The sequence below is a fragment of the Pelodiscus sinensis genome, chromosome 1, assembly GCF_052426305.1.
Source record: "Pelodiscus sinensis isolate ZL-2025 chromosome 1, ASM5242630v1, whole genome shotgun sequence".
In the NCBI taxonomy this organism is placed as follows: domain Eukaryota; kingdom Metazoa; phylum Chordata; order Testudines; family Trionychidae; genus Pelodiscus; species Pelodiscus sinensis.
The window spans coordinates 339,598,893-339,618,203 of record NC_143052.1 but is presented as its reverse complement, the minus strand read 5'-3'; the positions used below and the strand labels follow the sequence as shown (position 1 = coordinate 339,618,203).

Sequence of the window (19,311 nt, the reverse complement as noted above, 5' to 3'; positions counted from 1 at the left end):
GGGGAGTGTGGGGTGAGAGGGCTGGAAAGATGAGGTAACAATTAAACAGAGTTTAACAGAAAAACAATCCTTACTTAATGCCATAAAGGAGTGAGTGATACATAGACATCACAATAGAGGTAGGTTTTAAAGTGGATTTAAAAGAAGATAAGGTGGTGATTTTATGATTCTTGTGTGAAAAAAGTGGGAACTTTTTGGTAATATTTTTATGAACCCTACATGTATCTCAGTGTCTGCCTATATTTTCATTGATACTGGGAAGGGGCAGGAGGAGGACAGGATTAAATATATGCTCTCGGGGCCATCCAAGAGACGTAGGCTACAGCTCCTCTACCAATTATGTTGGAATAATTTATATTGCTCAGGGTTGTGAATAAATTACCCTCCCCACCCATGAGCAACCAAAATTTATTCCTACCTAAATGCTGGTGTGGACAGCCTATGTTGGTGGGAAGAGTTTCTCTTGCCAGCATAGGTGTCATTGCTCATTGGGGTTGGACTAACTAAAGTTGATGGGAGAGCTCACTAATGAATTAAGAGTGGCACAGGTGTACTGATGCAGCTGAGTCTCTGTACCTTTAGTGTAGTCATGGTCATAGGGGTTTGGTGTCAACCAGCTGTCTGAGCCGACTGAATGGGTCAGTCAAAGGCTGGCCATGGCCAACCCAAAGCAATGGAAAATATGAGAAGACAATGGATAACCACAGTGGCCAAAACATTGACCTGTGTAGGAATCAATGACTTAGAAGAAAGAGCTTTTCCCCACCTCTCAGGTGGGGTTGTGAACTCAGAATGGCCCTGCCTGGAAGGACTGGCAGGTAACTGGCAGGGAATAAAGAGTTGGCTGCCGAAAGAGGCAGGTGGCCAGCATTAACTAAGGAGGTCAGAGAGTGAGAGCAAGAGCGAGAGCCTGACCTGGAGATCACCTCAGCGTGGCTGGTGAATTGCTTCAGCTGGACCAGAATGGCCTATGCTTTAACCTCAGTGTCTCTGTGCTAACCTAAGGGCTTCCAAAGCTGTGTCCAGCTGATGAATAAATCCTACTCTGTTTCGAAAATGCTGCTTGGGGTGCCAGTGCAAATACTTGCCGAGATGCATTCATCCCTGAGGAGTGGACATGTAGGGCAAAGCTCACAGAGTGATGCTGGCACGCTAGGGCCCAGACACTTGAGCCGTGGAGGTGGTGAAGCTGTGGGACCTACCCTGAAGGAAAAGTGGGACCCCTTGAAGGGCTGCCACACTTCTGAAGTTCCTCCAAGAGACTGTTAAGATTAGAAAATCGGTGTGGCACCAATTTTATGGATCCATGACATTCTGATAGGGAGCTTTTGATGGTTAGATTACAACATCCTTAATCATTGGCACTGGGCTCATGGTGGCCTGCTGCTCCATTTCTCCCCAATAGTCCTGATTGCCACTGCACCCCAAGACATGGGCGAGAAGATGACTGTTATTAAGTTAGGCCTCCCCCAAACATCCTTCCATCCAGGGCAGAAAGAATAATGGAATTGGGAGACAATCACAAAATCTCCCTGCTGCCAGAGGATCTCAGCCTGTGCCACTTTCCAGACAGCCCCAACCTTTCTTCCAGCCTGGCTTACACTGCCCTTTTAGCTGCCTGTCTTGTATGGCCACTTGAATGGCTTTGCAGCGTCTTTTTACCCAGCGACCAATGATGCACATGTGACATTGAAATGAAACATCCCTGCTCAGCCAGCGCATGCAGGGAACACCAACAGGGGCTGTGCTGTCCCTGCAGGTCTGTATAGATACTCTCTGGGCAACTAGAGAAAACCAGAGAAGCCAATCAGGTGGAAACACTGGCAAAATCCGGATACAATAGTATGTGTGCATGTGAAGACACCTTTAGTGCTAGTGAATCAAATGCGACTCTCCTATTATGCAGAACACCAACAGCTTTTATTTATCAACTGCAGTCAGTGCCTCACCTAGGTCCAGCAGGAACCATATTTAGAGGTATGTAGGTAACTGAATCTCTTTGACCCAATACCTCCTTGGCTAAGCGTGCCAACATGGATGCCAATTTTAGAGGTGGGTTCTTTGATGTGGACAGGGCACTATGTTTCTTCTAGAATCTTCCTCCACCAACCGGCTTGCCTCCATTGGGTCCCACTTACGTCAATCAGCTAAATGAAACCTCTGAAGGCGAGAGTTCCTACTGCCAAGTCCCAAACACCTCAAAGAGCCTGCTGACAATGACTGAGACTGTAGAAAATATACCTGGGAAGGCTCAAATATTGGACAGAGAGGTAGAAAGACATGAAAGCAAAAGTCTTACAAATGATGTTTTCTGTTGCATGACATCAGGGCTATCCCTATGATTCCTGATGCCCTACTCAGCCTGAGCACCTTATGTAAGAACAGCCATACTGGGTCAGACCAAAGTTCCATCTAGCCCAGTATCCTGTCTGCTGACAGTGGCCAATGCCAGGTGCCCCAGAGGGAATGAACAGAACAGAGAATCATCAAATGATCCATTTCCTGTCACCCATTCCTACTTTCTGGCAAACAGGGACTAGAGACCCCATTTCCGCGGGGTTTACGTAGGGCTCAACATACGGCCCATAGGTGGGAGCCAAAATAAAAAAGCAGTCAATATAATGGTCTTCTGTTGATATGCAGGCTTCTAGAAACTGCAGGCTCTGTGAGGGTATGTCTACACTACCCTCCTAATTCGAAATAGGAGGGTAATGTAAGTCATACCGCAATTGCAAATGAAGCCCGGGATTTGAATTTCCCGGGCTTCATTTGCATAAAGCCGGCCGGCGCCATTTTTAAATGCCGGCAGTTCGAACCCCGTGCCGCGCGGCTACACGCGGCACGGAGTAGCTAGTTCGGATTAGGCTTCTAATCCGAACTAGCTGTACTCCTCGTGGAATGAGGAGTACAGCTAGTTCGGATTAGGAAGCCTAATCCGAACTAGCTACTTCGTGCCGCGTGTAGCCGCGCGGCACGGGGTTCGAACTGCCGGCATTTAAAAATGGCGCCGGCCGGCTTTATGCAAATGAAGCCCAGGAAATTCAAATCCCGGGCTTCATTTGTAATTGCGGTATGACTACATTACCCTCCTATTTCGAATTAGGAGGGTAGTGTAGACATACCCAGAGACAGAAAGCTACAGCGAGAATTGATTAGGGAGCTTGCCACCAAGCTGTGGAAATCAGTGTAGTGCTAGAGGGCTGAGAAGAATATGGAACTCCAGGGGTGGGGAACAGGAGAGAAAGCATCCCAATTAGAAATTAAAAGGCTCATTCCTGCTCTTGATAACATCAGTGGAAACAGGATTAGGACCCAAGCTTCCTAACTCATACTTCTAAGGCAGAGCTACTCAACACGTGTGTCGTGGGCCACATGCAACCCGCGGCCCATTTGTTTGCGGCCTGCGTTGTGGTTGGGCTTTACGCGGGGCTCAACATGCGGCCCATAGGTGAGAGCCAAAACAAAAAAGTAGTCAATATAATGGTCTTCTGTTGATATGCATTTTAGTAGTAACATTTCTGGACTGTCATTACTCATTAAAAGTGCTATCATGTGGGTGGAAATCGGGTAAATATTGCATTTTATTAATATCAGCAGAACTAACTTAACTGTATGTTGTGTAGTCTTGCCTTAATCTTTGTATTCCTGCCCGACAATGTGAACGAAGCTATTTGCATATATTTGAATATATATTTGCATGCATATGCAACCACACTTAAGTTGTGGCCCTCGGCATGTGCTGTGAGTATCGGCCCCGGGGCTTCCAAAGTTGAGTAGCCCTGTTCTAAGGAATCCCAAAGGAAAGAGTTTGTGTCTCACTCTGACAAGTGAGACAATATTTCATATTCCGGACATAACTCTCACTGTACCTGCGTTCTCCTCAGACTGGTTGAAGCCACAGATCTGGCAGATACTGCGAACCCACTTGTTCATGTCCTCCTCTGTCTCGGCCACCAGATAGAAGGTCCTGTCACTGGTCTTTATGTCGAAGACGTAGCTGTCCTGCAGCTCCTTTTTGTTGAAGGTCAGGCCTGCATCCACCTGCTCACAGAAGTTGAGGTTGATCACGCGCAGAGGCTTCTTGGAGTGGTCATTCTTGTAGTACTCCAGCACGTCTGGGTCGCCACTCATCCGACCGCTACGCAGGATGAACCAGCGTTTCTTCCATGCCTGAGGACCAAAGAGAAACAATCGTAAGACACAGAGATTCCACTGGCCAGTATTCCCCATCACACGTGTCACTTAAAACCACACTGGGGAACACACACCAGGTGACTGAATTGGGAGACGTAACAGGGATGATCTCAGAGTGGATATGGCCTTGCCGAGTACAAAACACAAAAGAAACCCAAAGTGTCTTGCCTAAGACCACAAAAAGTTTCCAAGTCAGGACTAAAACGTAGCACATCCTTAATCCTATACTCAGCTGAGTGTCCCATGACCTGAACGTTTTGTGTCTCTCTGGCTACATCTACACTGCAATCACAGGCTGTTGGCCACTCATGGATAAGCCTGCCCAGAACCCTAGGTAGATATCTGGGCACTAGCTTGCATTGAAGTCCATGCTGCCAGGGCTTCACTGCTCTGCTGCCCAAACTAGCTGAGCTACAGCTATCTAGAGTGTGACAACACGAGCTGCACTCTCACCCATATTCTCAGTGCCTTCTGATCTGTGGAAAGACATTAGCAGCAATAATCACAATGGAATGCATTTCAGCAATGCAAAAGCACTGCCTACCCTTTGGACACAATGCTTCAGAGAGGATGCTTTTCTTAGACATCCCTGAGAGGCGGTCTGTCTGTCGAGGTTTTACAGTAGCAGACTATGTGTCAGAGAGCTGCCTTTCTCAAGCATGTTTAAATGCCAGTATTTGAGGGGTAAACAAAGCCAACGTAAAGCTGCTGTTTTTTAATATCAGGACTCATGCCAGGAAGATCTGTGGAGAATCCAAGCTTCACTTGTTTTCAAAATCTTCTGTTCCCTGAAACGGATCAAATTCCGTAGCAAATAAAACATTATTGGTTCTCAAAAGCACGGCTTGCCTGTGGCCATCAGGCTCTGCTATTCAGAACTATCCCTGTCAAGGTTACCCCCGTGCACAGCCTCTGGGGGTTTGTGATGCCTTAGGCAAACTGGAAAATAAATGTGACTCAGGACCCCCCCGAATGGCTCGCACAGTGAACATTTCGCTGCTTCTGATATGTTCCTCCCCAAAGCAAACACCTGTTTTTGGTGTAGAAAAGTGCTGGCTGAGTGAGACACAATAGAAGGGCTGGTTTTCAGATCATCTGCCTTTTGCCAAGAAACACATGTGTTCACAGAATGCACGTTGGCCTGGCTGCTGGAGGCAGAGAGCGGGGTTTAATCTGTGAGTTGAGCTGGAATTTTTAAAACCCTAAACCAAACCGGGCTGTCATGTTAGCTCTGACACCGTTCTGTGAAACGGGCTCGGAAGAGACAGGTGTGCCGCTTGGGCTTGGGGACTGCCTAACAGGATCACTAACATTTCACACTTTCTAGCTAAATTGTGGCTCTAAAACAATAGCCTTCCTGCGGGTGTGGTTCAGAAGTGCCCCAGCTCAGCAAGAGCTCACCTGCTTCCAGACCCTGTAAGGTTTCTGCAGAGATCCTAAGCACTGGGTGCTCATCCCACCTAAATAAATCCCATGAGAAACAGTGTGGTCTTGTGGCTGCAGCCCAGGTTGGAAACTCCGAAATCCAAATCCTGATTGTGACACTTTCCCTCTGTGGTCTTGGGCAGGCCGCCTAACCTCTCCATGCCTCAGTTTCCCCCTTCTGTGAGAGGGGAATAATAATCTTGATTTATCCATCTTACAAGAGTTCTGGGAAGGTGGCGTTGCCCTTGTTTGCATGTCCTTTTGAACATACAAAATAAATAGAAATTTAAAGCCAGGTGGGAACAACCATTGTGATCCTCTAGTTCAGAGCTAGTCAACATTGGAAACCCCAGGTGCCACAATGATACTCACAGCACATGCTGAGGGCTGCAACTTAAGTGTGGTTGCATATACCAGTGTTTCTCAACCTTTTTTTTTATAAAGTACTGCTTTTTCAAAAAATAAAAATAAAAAATTTCAGGTACCCCCAGTACCTAGTTTTCAGACACACAATTTTTTTTTCTACCATTGCAACACATTTGTTTAAACAACTTAATCGAAACCAGGCAGGCGATGAAATTTTTGGGTGTAAAAAATACAAAAGTAATAAAACACTGTAAAACTTAAAATAAAAATTCAGTTTTCTCCAAATTTCAGTTGTGTTGACATACCCCCCAGACTTCTCTCGAGTACCCCTCAGAATACTTGTACCACTGGTTGAAAAACACTGGCATACACGTACAAAGATCATAGAATCATAGAATACTAGGACTGGAAGGGACCTCGAGAGGTCATCGAGTCCAGTCCCCTGCCTTGCCTAAAGATCCAGGGTAGATGGAAAAGATTTGGTTTGGTTCATTACAGAGAGACGGTCCATCTGTGGAGTTCAGAGCTCAGTCAGGCTTCTCTCCTCTGCTCTGACCCTTTTGTGCTGCTCTGGCTGGATCTGGACAGCTGAGAACTTTCATTGCATGGGGGGTGGGGGAGCTCTGAGCCAGCTTCTATTTATAGGTGTATTGTGGAGGGGCCTGGGTGTAATTAGACTAGGACCCCAGCTATACCTCTGACAGCTGACGAAAGTTAGAGTAGGTCATAGGCTGCTGTAACCCAGCCTGGGGCAAGTATGATTTGTACCAGAGAATCAGGGAACCATAAGCATCTCCCTGATGGTCCCCCAACCCCCAGGATTACACTGCGTGGATTGTGGTGCAGGTTAGAATCCAGGCTCTAAGTTGGAACATCCCTAATGTTCAAGGATGTTTGGATCCATGCTCTTAGTTTGGGGATCAGGCCTCCTTAGTTGCTTCAGAAACATAACCAGTTGTGAATACTGTTCTGTAACAAATCCTTATTAAGTCTTTCTGAGTGTGAACTTCCCCTGGAGGAACACATATGACACCTGTCTCTGGAACTATCTATGCATGAAGGAAAATGCTGGGCTAGATTCTTGACTGGTGTAAATTGATGCAGCTCCCTTGATTTTATTGCAGCTCTGTTAGTTTACACCATCTGACAATCTATCCTTTCCTCTTCAAACAGTTGCATTAAAACCATTTACATCACACATGCATGAAGGAGAACAAATCTGTTTGTGCAAGATAAACTTGGTGTCAAGCTTGCATTGAATTTACAAAGCTGCATTGGTTGATAAATGGTTTATTGCAGATAGCTTGCTGATCATCTGCCAAGCTAAGTAGAACTGTTTTCATTTTGTGCCTGAGGTTCACATGCTTTTTTGTTGAATAAATGTCAGTTTTATCTATAAAAACCAAAGGCAATGAACACAAATTCACCCAAAATATTTTGTTTAGCAGGCTAAAACAAAAAACATAGGCACACACATGAAAAAACCCACAACCACATGCATTATGTACAGTCCCACTGCTGCCTTCTGATATTTGATGGTTGTTTTTTAAAGCCTGAGCTCCTGGAATCATGGTAATCTCAGTTCTCCTTTTTTTTTTTTTTTTAAAGTTAATTTCTAACCCTCACGATGTTGGAGAAAAGCTTGAAAACATGAGCCTTTATGCCAAGTAAAAAGAATCCCACAGGTATTATTCAAAAAAATCCTCATGATTTGAAGCCAGTCTCATGATTTTTGAATGCTTGGAATCAGCCATGACTAACCTCATGTCCTCTAGCTCCAAGTGCCTAGCTCAGGGTCTGAAGCAAAGTATTAATTACCATGAGTAATGGATAGCAGAATCTGGCTCTGAAGATTTCAAATAAATTTGACCCCTGGTACTCAAAAAGTATCCAACTACAGGCTATTTTGATGGCTTGCCAAGAGCCCAAAGGTTGAATCTAATTTCCATAACATGGGGGATACTGTAGCCATTGTCATCTTTAATACAGGAATGGAAACTACAGCCCTGATACTGCAATACTTCTGATCTGAGTGACCTATTGAGATGGCACATCATTTGCTGGGACCTGTAGTAGGCTACATGGCCATATTAATAATGAGGGTGTCTGTAGTCTGCATAGTAAAATTCTCTGCAACTTGGCTGCTACTGATCTAACCCAACTACAGCCAGTCCCTGAGTTACGAACGCATTGACTTACGACTGCTCGTATTTACGACCAACCTCCTATACAGCCGGAACCCAAGTTATGAATGAAATCCGCACTTACGAACAGCGTGGTCGTATGTAAGTGAATGTAATCAGACTTACAAACAGATCGAATTACGACCTAGTGTTTGGTACATAATTCGTTTGTAAGTCGGGGACCGGCTGTACTTGCAGCCGGCAAAATCAAGAATAAAAGAAAGGAAGAAAAAGTTTTAATTGGAGAGCAGGCACTAGGCTGTATATATTCTGTCTGTCTTAGAATAGCAGAGGAACCTAATCATGTTGGTAGCTAAATAATGCCAGGGCTGAATTGGTACATCATCATAAGAAAACAGGAGCGGGACACTTAAAACCAGTCTAGAGTGGTATTTGTTTTGGCAGTTTTTGTGCTATCCCAGCAAAAGGACTGTGGCCACAAACCAACATGACGGTGTATTCATAATAAATAATACTTCACACTTGAATTACTTCAGCTTTCATTTATCAATCCTCTCCCCGCCGCTGGCATCCTATCTGGGCTTGGCTGCGCACAAGAAAGTTGTGTCCATGTTACTTATATTGGAAACAATTCAGGCTGTGGAAGAAAACAAGGCCAATTCAAGTCTTGTTTTTGTTGGTAATGCATCATGAATAATTAGTGTACAGCAGATACAATTAATAATAGTGCTGTCAATTAATTGCTTTAACTCATGAGGTTAACACAAAAATTGTGATTAAAAAATTAATTGTAATTAGTTGCACAGTTAAACAATAGAATACCAACTGAAATTTATTAAATATCTGAGGATGTTTTTCTATATTTTCACTATTGATTTCAATTACAATATAGAATACAAAGCGTACAGTGTTCACTTTATATGATTTTTATTACAAGTATATGCACTGTAAAAATTATAAATGAAATAAATAGTATTTTTCAATTCACCTCATACCATCCCTTTACTGTGAAACTGTACATATGTAGATTTTTTCTGTTACATAACTGTACTCAAAAATAAAACAGTGTAAAATTTCAGAACAAGGCTACTCAACTTTGGAAGCCCCGAGGGTTGCAGTGATACTCACAGCACATGCCGAGGGCCACAACTTAAGTGTGGTTGCATATACATGCAAATATATATGCAAAAATATGCAAATAGCTTCTTTCACGCATTAATACAAAAATTAAGGCAAGACTACACAACACGCAGGCCCCATTTAAGTCTGTCCTGCTGATATTAATAAAATGCAATATTTACCTGATTTCCACCCATATAACAGCACTTTTAATGAACAATGACAGTCCAGGAATTTAACTATTAAAATGCATATCAACAGAAGACCATTCTATTGACTCTCTGTTATGGAACGTGTTTCCAGTGGAGGCCATGTTCAAAGGATCCCACCCATGGGCCGTGTGTTGAGACCCATGTGAACCCAAACTGCACAAAGGGGTGCAAACAAATGGGGGCTGCATGTTGAGTAGCCCTGCCTTAGATTCTACAACTCTACTTAGTCCTAGATCTTGTTCTGCCAATTGCTAAGACAAACGAATTTGTTGACATTTATGGGAGATAATGCTTCCTGCTTCCTATTTACAATGTAACCAGAAAGTGAGAACTGGCATTCATATGGCACTTGCAGCTGGCACTGTAATGTATTTATGTGCCAGATGTGCTAACTATTTGTATGCCTCTTCATGCTTTGATCACCATTCCAAAGGACATGTTTCCATGCTGACAATTCTCTTTAAAAAATAATGCATTCATTAAATTTGTAACTGAACTCCTGGATGGAGAATTGTATGTCTCCTGCTCTGTTTTACCCACATTCCACCATATATTTAATGTTACAGCAGTCTTGAATGATAACTCAGCACATGTTTGTTTTAAGAATGCTTTCATAGAAGATTTGACAAAATGAGAAGGAGGTGCCAATGAGGGATTTCTAAAGATAACTTCAGTGCTCGACCTAAGGATCAAATTCTTAAAGTGCCATCAAAAATCTAAAAGGGATGAGGCGTGGAGCACACTTTCAGAAATGTTAAAAGAGACATGCTCTGGGCTCGTCTAGACTAAGCGGAAGATTCGAAAGAAGATATGCAATTTCAGCGGGAATTTGAATGTCTTCTTCCGATCTCACCTTTGAAAGCCGAGCGTTTGGGAAAGTAGTCTAGACACGTTTTTTTAGAAAAAACCCCCCTTTTTCGAAAGGCCACTTTTCCTCAAAAAAGGAGGTTTTTTTGCCAAAAAACTGCGTCTAGACTATTTTCACTTTTGAAAGCTCTGTTTTCGAAAGTGAGATCGGAAAAAGATATGCAAATTCCATGGGAATTTGCATATCCTCTTTCAAATCTTCCATGTAGTCTAGACATAGCCTCTGATGGGGAAACTACAGAAACCAATCCATCAAAAAAGAAAATCAATCTTCTGCTGGTGGAATCTGACTCAGATGATGAAAATGAACATGCATCAGTCTATGCTGGTCTGGATCGTTATCAAGCAGAACCCATCATCAGCATAGATTCAGGTCTTCTGGAATAGTGGTTGAAGCATGAAGGGACATATGACTCTTCAGAGCATCTGGCAACAAGGAGGCAGCACTATCCCCTGCAAATTATAACCAAATTTGTTTGTCTGAGTGATTGACTGAACAAGAAATAGGACTGAATAGACTTATAAACTCTAAAGTTTTACTTATTTTATTTTTGAATGCATGTTTTTTCTATTCAATTCTATATTTGTAAGTTCAACTTTCATGATAAAGGGGTTGTACTATAGTATGAGATGAACTGAAAAATACGTTTTTTGTTTTTTACAATGCAAATATTTTAATAAAATAAAGTGACACTATACACTTCGTATTCTGTGTTGCAATTGAAATCAATATATTTGAAAATGTAGAAAACATTCAGTAGAGGATAGTAGTGCACATACATACTATACATCTCAGAACAATACTTATTGTGTCCACGTCATTCTGGTCACTACTGTAGTGCATTCTGGAAGAACTGTTCTAGTATTTAGACTAGCTCTGTGACAATTCAGTGACCTAACTAAGAAAGAGAAACCTCTGCAGTCATTTCCCTGAACAATCATATTTTCACTTCTCTTCTTATAAAGATTTATAAATAGCCTTTGTTTGCTTCTCCAATATTTGTAACCTAATTAGTTTGACACTAATTCTCAAACTGGTTGTCGAATCCTGGAAACCACACACAGGACAACCTTACACCAATACAACTCACCGGGCTGGCTTTTAGATTTCAGTTCAACTTGGGAAACAATCACAACCTTTTCTTAGCCATTACTATATTAGAGAAACTAAATATATGATGTGTGTTTGGGTGCATGCCTGTGTCTGAAACCATCCTAGAACAAAATAATTTTCTATCTCCGATGCCTGTGGTTCTATAAGACTGCACACCAGCTTTCTATACTTACAGACACACACCCCTTTAGCCGAGCTCCATGAAGAGAACACACTGGTAGCCTCTGTGTGTGAATACTTAGCACTAAGGTCTTACACCAATATACCGGAGGATTATTATCCCCATGTTGTCCATGGAAAACAGAAGAAGAGGAAGGCAAGGTTCCTGCAGCAGAGCTGAGACCAAGATCCTGTTGTACCTTAAGTATCATAAGTGCTGACTCCATGGGTGCTCCAATGGGAAAAAATGGTGGGTGCTGAGCACCAACTGGGAGCCTCCCCATCAGCACCTCCCCCTGCCCCCTTAGTGCCTCCCACCTGCCAGTGGCCTTGTTGACCAATGCCTCCCCCTCCCTCTCAGACTCCTCCTGCCTGCCATGATCAGCTGTTCTGTGGCAAGCTGGAGGGGGAAGCAGGAGGAACAGGGGCAGGAAGAGGCAGGGGAAAGATGTGGCAGGGGCAGGAAGAGGTAGGGTGGAGGTTTGGCGGAAGAGGTAGAAAGGGGGCAGGGCAGAGCAGGAGTCAAGCGTCCCCCTACCAAGGAACCAAAAAGCTAGTACCTAAGTTACGAATTCAAAAATCATGAGTCCTCCTCCCTCCCCTCCCCTCCCCCCCAAAAAACCCCCCATGACCGTCTGTTTTTAAAGATTTTTTTAAAACAATATATCTGGGGTTCTTGTTATTTGTCTTCTGTTTTCTGGCCCTTCGGGATTCACATTTTCAGGCTTCTCTCCATAATCATGAGGGCTAGAAACTTACATTAAGAAAGAAGACAGAGAAGAAGAAAGCTAAGCATCTCACATAGTCCTCTGACTCCAGGAACCGAGGCTTTAAGAAAAACATCAAGTAGCATGAGATACGGCAGCCCTCATCACCAACATAAAACCCATTACAACTTCTCCAGTTCTTCATTCTGTATGTTCTCAATGGGCAAGTCCATCCAAAGTCCCATGTAGTCAATTTGAACAAAACCTCAAGTTGTTGGTAAGACCTGGTGTCTACTTGTACAAAGAGAACATGCTGCTGCATGTGAATCTTATTTGCTTTCTTACAGATCTGTTCATTGCAGGGTTGTTTTTACCATGTCAATCCCAAGATATTAGAGACACCTCGTAGGTGAGGGAATATCTTTTAGGGGACCAATTGCTGTTGGTGCTACCCCTCTGAGACTCTTGATAAAGGACATATTCCTCAGAAAACTGTCCAGTTTCCAGATGGATGGTGTTTGGAAACTGGCTCTTGTATAGGACTTTGGTTATGATTCCTAGGTTTGGCACACTATGGAGTTGGGCTGCTCAAAGAAAAACTAAGGTAGCTAACATCAGAACAATGCTAACCTCCAGCCACATGAAACAACTGGATAAATTACCTGCTCAACACACTGGGCCAAACCCTAAAAAAGGCTCTCCTTTCACCTCCAAGGGTTAAATTTGTTCAATAGGTTTTTTTTAATTATGAGGAAGGACCAGTATCTTAACAGCTATAAAATGTTGTTTGTGTGGCATAAACTTCCACTGTGTGGTCCTTTGTTCCTGGCAGGCATGTTCTCCACTAAATGATGTCTGATTACTGACTTTTGGATCACTTAAATATTTTGATTCCTTATACTGTACTTCTTTTTAAGGCAATTCATGAAACAAATAAAAATAACAAAGACTTCCCAGCACAACGTATTTGTCTCGGCTTCTGAAAATCAGGATGATTACTTAATTATTACACAAAGATCCATCTGTGCCTTTTATAAGAAGATTCTACTGACCCTCTTTGCCCACGAAATCTCATACTATATACATGTGTTAGTCTCTACAGTACCAAGGACTACTCGTTGTTTTTAAAGTTACAGACTAACCCAGCTACTCCTCTGAGACTCTTGATAAAGGACATGTTATTCCTCAGAAAACTGGCCAATTTCCAGAGGGATGATATTTGGAAATTGGCTATTTGAAGGGTTTGAGGCCAGATCTGTCATGAGTGGAAACCAGGGACATGCCTTTGTTTTTTGAGCCTAGTGCACTTGGCTGGTGTGGGGGGAGGGGGGGAGATGCTTTAGCCACAGACAGCAAAAGATTTATATAGATAGACGGCTATGTGAAGATACAAAATTTGTATCGGCATCTGCAAAATTGAGCCGTGGAGATCTGCATTGACATCTGTGGATGCGGATACCCATGGATCTAAAGCGGATACCCATAGATTTGCATGGCTTTATGTACGGGGCATGCCTGACTGAGTGATGGAGGAGAATTTCTGGCAGTCAGTAAGTAGACGGCATCAAGAGTCTTGCTTCCTCTCTGCCAAGGACCTTCTTGGTGTGCTCCCCATGTGATGTGTTACCAACCAGACCATCAGGTCATGAACTGTGTGACAGGGAAGTTGTACCCTGGAGGAAGACATCTGTGAAGAAGTGGGTGCCAGAAGCAGATGCCTTGGAGACTGAGGAAGGAAACAGCAGCCCAGGAATGAAAGCTTGCAGAGACTGCGTCTCGTGGATCAGCAGTTTAGGAGAGAATCAGAGTGCTTGTGGTTAGGCGAAGGCGACAAAAGGAGCCACCTGGATCATGCCCTATCCTTGGGGATGGAAGGGTTAATACAAGCGTATGCTTTCCACTCTGAATGGGAGGTAGGTAATAGCTTGTCCTGGCACATGCAGCATAGTACATCACCTTCTCTGCCCGGGTCCTAGTTGACCTGAAGGGGGACACTGCAGCAAAAAACATGCTGATACCATCTAAGCAAGGGCATTCAAACTGCCTTTTACTGGCGAGGCAGTGAGGAATTCACTGACGTCTTCATTACTCAGTCACGGCAATGGCTGATAAGAGGGCCCTGGCTATGGCCATTACCGGGAAACAAATTTAATCAGAAAGAAGAGAGTGTGCTCTGCTCAGGGGGCAGACCGTGGTTAGATGAATGGGTTTGCCTGACCCAGGCACGGACTTCACCCACACATGTGATCACTAGAATTGCTAGCATGGCCTTCGCTGCATTCAGAGCTGGAGTATCCTGCTCTTACCACTGGGATGTAACTCCACTACTCCAGTGTGGGCCTTTGCTCCTTTGTGGCTGGTGCACAAAAGCGCTGTATGATTCTGTTGCAGCAAGCAATGCAGGGACTCAGGGATAATCCTCCCCAAATCAAAATCAGTGCGAGGGGAATCAATGCTGGCCATCTTTTGCCTGCCGTGGATTGGGTTGCCAGATGGTTTCAACAAAAATACCAGACACACTGGACATGACATCACAATCTACAACACATATTATTTAGAAAATACCGGACATTTATATTTTCTCAATTTGTTTCCTGAACAGAAAAAAACTCAAATACTGGACTGTCCGGTTCAAAACTGGACACCTGGCAACCTTAGCTGCTGTGGAGCGCTGGAACCTCACCATCTGCCTGGAGGGAACGTATTGCGACCGCACTCTATAAGGGCAAAGGACTGCATAGCAAATGTAAGACAGACAGGCTGATCTCCTGGTTGTCTGCTCTAGGGAAGGTGTTTCCTTATGTTCTGCTGGTGGGTCTGGAGCCCCAGCTACATCAGAAGGATTGCCCCCAACGGACTGGCTTGACGGGGAACAGGTCCATGCAGGCCTGCCATTGAGGGAAGGGGCAAAGGGGCAGATGCTTTGGGGCCTGGTCATTTTAAAGGGCCGAGGGTGCTACAGCAGCAGTGGTGGTGCCCAGAGACCCAGGCCCTTTAAATCTCCACCGGAGTGCCATGTGGTGTGCTCTGGGCAGCTCTACAGGCTGGGAGGGGGGGCAGCATGAAACTGTCTGGGCAGCACTGAGTTCTGGAGTGGAAGCAGCTCAGAGGCAGACACACACATCCCATTAAATGGGTGCAGCTAGCCTGTTCTGATGTTGGATTCTCAGCTCATCAAGCCCTTGCCCTCCCAAAGGAATGGACTAAGTGGCAAAGGATTGCAATGGCTGACTATTCAGCTAAGCATTGAATAGTGAATCATGCTTTTCACTCTGAGGGTAGTGGGTTCAAACACCCTTGTCAGTTACGTGAGCAACCCCAGTGCCATCAGCAGAGCTGTGCACATCAAGAAGGGCTGCAGGAGCAGACATTTAATTAGCACCTTTGGCTTCATCACCTGCACTTCAACACCTGGTCTGCCACTTTCCAGCCAGCACTGCTTCCAACAATATCTAAGAGCTGCCATTTGGAAACAACCTTGCGGGTGTGTGTCTGAAGACCCTCTGAGTTTAGTGTCTCATACCCCACTGTCAGTGTGTAACGAATCCTATAAAAGGAGGTATAAGGTAGCCCATGGGGAAATGGCAGGGAGATGGGCCAGATGGCTTAGTACAGTCATTTCTTACCTCTTGATGCCATGGACTGGATTCTGATCTTACTTATACCAGTGTAAAATCAGGACCAACTTCACTGACATCAATAGGTGATACCAGTGGGAAAACCCAACATAGGAGAGAAGAGAATCAGGCCCTATGTTTCCAGGTCTACCTGAGGAGATGATGATGAAAGAAATGGGGCTCCAAATCCCTTCTTCTTTCACCATGCCTGCTGGCCCCCAGCTCTGTCATTAATGTGTGCATAAATGGCTTTGGGTATGCATGAGTCTCCTCTGCCCCAGCCTCTAAAATCCTCCTCCATGTTTTCATGCTGTGTCCATGACAAATCCCTTCATATGACTGGACTAACACACCATTAAACACATTCAGCCCTCAGCCTTTGACCTAGCAGCTTGGCAGAGAGAACTAACTGCGTTTCCCCTGTCAGAGGAATTCACACTCCACTGATGTGCTGGAAGAGCCTCCACATGTCTAAAGGGATTCTGAGCAGCCTGACTGGGTGGTGGGGGAGGGGAGTTGAGTCTGAGACATGAGAGGGAAGAGGCACTAGGTTAGTGGAGAGCACAGGTGTAAGCAGAATCTGAAGGAATGCTTCCATGGCAGGTAGCTGGAGTGGGAGAGAAACGCTGGGTGTGGCTATGTAAATACAACTTGCTCCTGCTTTGCTTAGATTTGTTAGATATTCAGCAAGAAGAAGTGGCATTTTGCTCATTGTAATCAATGTATTTGTGACCCAACACCACCAATGTCTGTACTAAATGCAGGGATAGCTGAAATATGGTTGCCAATGTTTGTAATTGTGGGAATGTAGAAAAGCAGGACTGTGCTAAATTGTTCCAAAGGGAAGGGCTCACACTCAGAAGAAAGAGACTTGCTAAGCAGGGGCTTGATTTTCCAAGTTCTATGAGGAGGAAATGAGGGAAGGTTATTCTGGTCAGTAGGCTATTTAGTTTCCCTTTCCTTGCCTAGCCTAACCTCACCTGTTTCCCCCACTGTTCATATGGGTGGATGTAGAGAACTAGAGCCTTTACTGTGGAAGAGAATAGGAGTTTTGAGAGAGATTTCATTGGGCTTTAGAGAGCAAGACATTGGCTGCATTTGTTGCTCTGTATTGGAATATTAATCAGTGTGACAGTGACAGGCCTGACAGTCTGCATTGTTTCAGCAACCAAGACTAGTCTCAGTCACGCTGTATTATCATAACTTTTCCGAAACTGACACAGGAATTCAGGCTAAGCCAGCCTGAGGATTGTGACTTTGTGCATAGCCTGTGTGTATTAGATGTATAAGCTGTAGGAGCTGGAAACTTTTCTATCATTCACTGAATTAGCATCCATGCATTATTGGGTTATACTCAGTTCCTTCACAATCTGGCACTGACTTCTCCATCCTGGCAGGATTATTCTTTGGGAACCCAAGGTATGTCTACATGGCAGCGTTATTTCAAAATAACATTATTCCAAAATAACAAAGAGCATGTCTACACTGCAAGCCACTACTTCGAAATAATGACAAGCTGGAGGACTTCTTACTCCAACTCCTGTAACCCTCATTTTATGAGGAATAAGGGAAGTTGAAGGAAGAGTGTTCTTCCTTTGGCTCCTTGCTGTGTAGACAGCACCAAAAGCCGAATTAAGCTATTTCGACTTCACCTACGCAATTGACAGAGCTGAAGTTGTGTAGCTTAATTCGACATATGCCCTGCTGTGCACACGAACCCCAAGAAAAGCAGACAGTGGTGAATTTCACTGAAGACAAAGCCTTTTTTCTCACTCTCACTGTGGTCATTTCAGCACCACTTTGTGAAAATATTCCTGACCGAATACCATTTAGTGACAGGTCTGTTGTCAGTGTTTAGTTTACCATGCTTCTGGGCCAGATCCTGAGCTGGTTTAAATCAGCATAGCTCCATTGACTGTACTAGGATGACATCCATTTTAGGGATGTGAATGACTAGTCGTCTATCTGATAAGCAAATGCTTATCAGATAGTTGAGCTGACTAGTCGCTTTCCTCCCCTTGCTGCCTCTATCACAAAGAGGCAGTGGGAGTGGGTGTGGGGATGGGAGGGTATACTTCAAAGCAGCAGTGCTGCGTGGAGCCTGGGGCCAGACCCTGGGCTCTACGTGGTGCTGTCACTTTGAAATACCACGTGCAGCCTGGGGCCAGCTGGGATGTCCCCAAGCTGCATGTGGCGTTTTCAAAGTGGAAGTGCCACGTGGAGCCCGGGATCAGCTGGGAACTCCCATATTGACCCAGGGCTCCATGTGGCACTGCCGCTTTGAAACGCCGTGTGGAGTCTGATGCTGGACTCCCCACTGCGTTTCAAAGCAGCAGCGTCGTGTGGAGCCCAAGGTCCCCAGCTGACCCCAGGATCCATGCGGTGCTGATGCTTTAAAACACTGTGGGGAGCATGGGACCAGCAGGAGACTGCCCAGCTGGCCCCATGCTCCCTGCAACACTTTCGCCTTTGAGGTGGAGGTGCCCTATCGACTAATCGAATAGTTGATGCAAATTGCATCGACTATTCGATTAGTCAGTTACTTGAAATTTAACATCCCAAATCCATTTACCTTAGCTAATGGTGGGGCCATTAATAATTTGAGTCAAGCCTCTATGTAGCTGAGTTCTTTGATTCAAGGGAGCTGTATAAGAACACAGCAAAGCACTGAGTGAACTGGGGTACCATCTCTTGGCCTTTGTAAGGGGGGCTGCCTCCTCAACTAATCCAGGCATAGCACAAGGAAGACAGCAGTTCAGTCTGAGTGGTAGTATGAGTGTGATCTAGTAGATAGGATACTAGAATGAGAATCAGAAAACCCAAATTCTACCCCTGTCTCTGCCACTAACCTGTGGTGTGACCTTGGGCATGTCACTTTGCTTTTCTGGTGTCCTTCCCATTCTTTTGTTTGTCTTCTCTCTTTAGAGCATAAGTATTGTGAGGCAGAGACTGACTCTCACCGTGTACAGCATCTAGCATATTGGGGCTATGATCTCAATTTGGAACTATGCATCATAGAAATAATTATAGATTCTAGTGCCAGAAGGGACCATTGTGATCATCTAGTCTGACCTCCTGTGTAGCAACACCAGAGAACTTCCCCCCAAATAATTCCTAGTGCTAGTCTTTTAGAAAAATATCCAATCTTGATTTAAAAGAAAACCATGCTTCACCAATCTATGAGAATCCTTTGAGGCTGTCAACAAACAAGGGGGAATCTGGTGAATACTTGGACTCTCAGAAAGCTTTTGACAGGTTCCCTCTCTGAAGTCTCTTATGAAAAGAAAGCTGTCTTAGGATAAGAGAAAAGGTCCTCTTATGGATCAGTAATTAGTTAAAAGACAGGAAATAAAGGGTAGGAGTACGTGGCAGGCTTTCACAATGGAG

At 44.5% G+C, this 19,311-nt stretch overlaps 1 protein-coding gene across 2 annotated transcripts in view; it reads right to left on the bottom strand.

The window, feature by feature from the left end:
* The window catches only part of GAB2 (GRB2 associated binding protein 2), a 174,745-nt gene that overhangs the window by 72,201 nt on the left and 83,233 nt on the right, over window positions 1–19,311 (bottom strand). For both annotated transcript variants that reach the window (XM_006131909.5, XM_006131908.5), the window contains one exon: window positions 3,870–4,170. In XM_006131909.5, coding sequence (XP_006131971.3) covers window positions 3,870–4,131 — 262 coding nt within the window. In that variant the 5' untranslated portion in view covers window positions 4,132–4,170. The remainder of the gene's footprint in view (window positions 1–3,869; window positions 4,171–19,311) is intronic.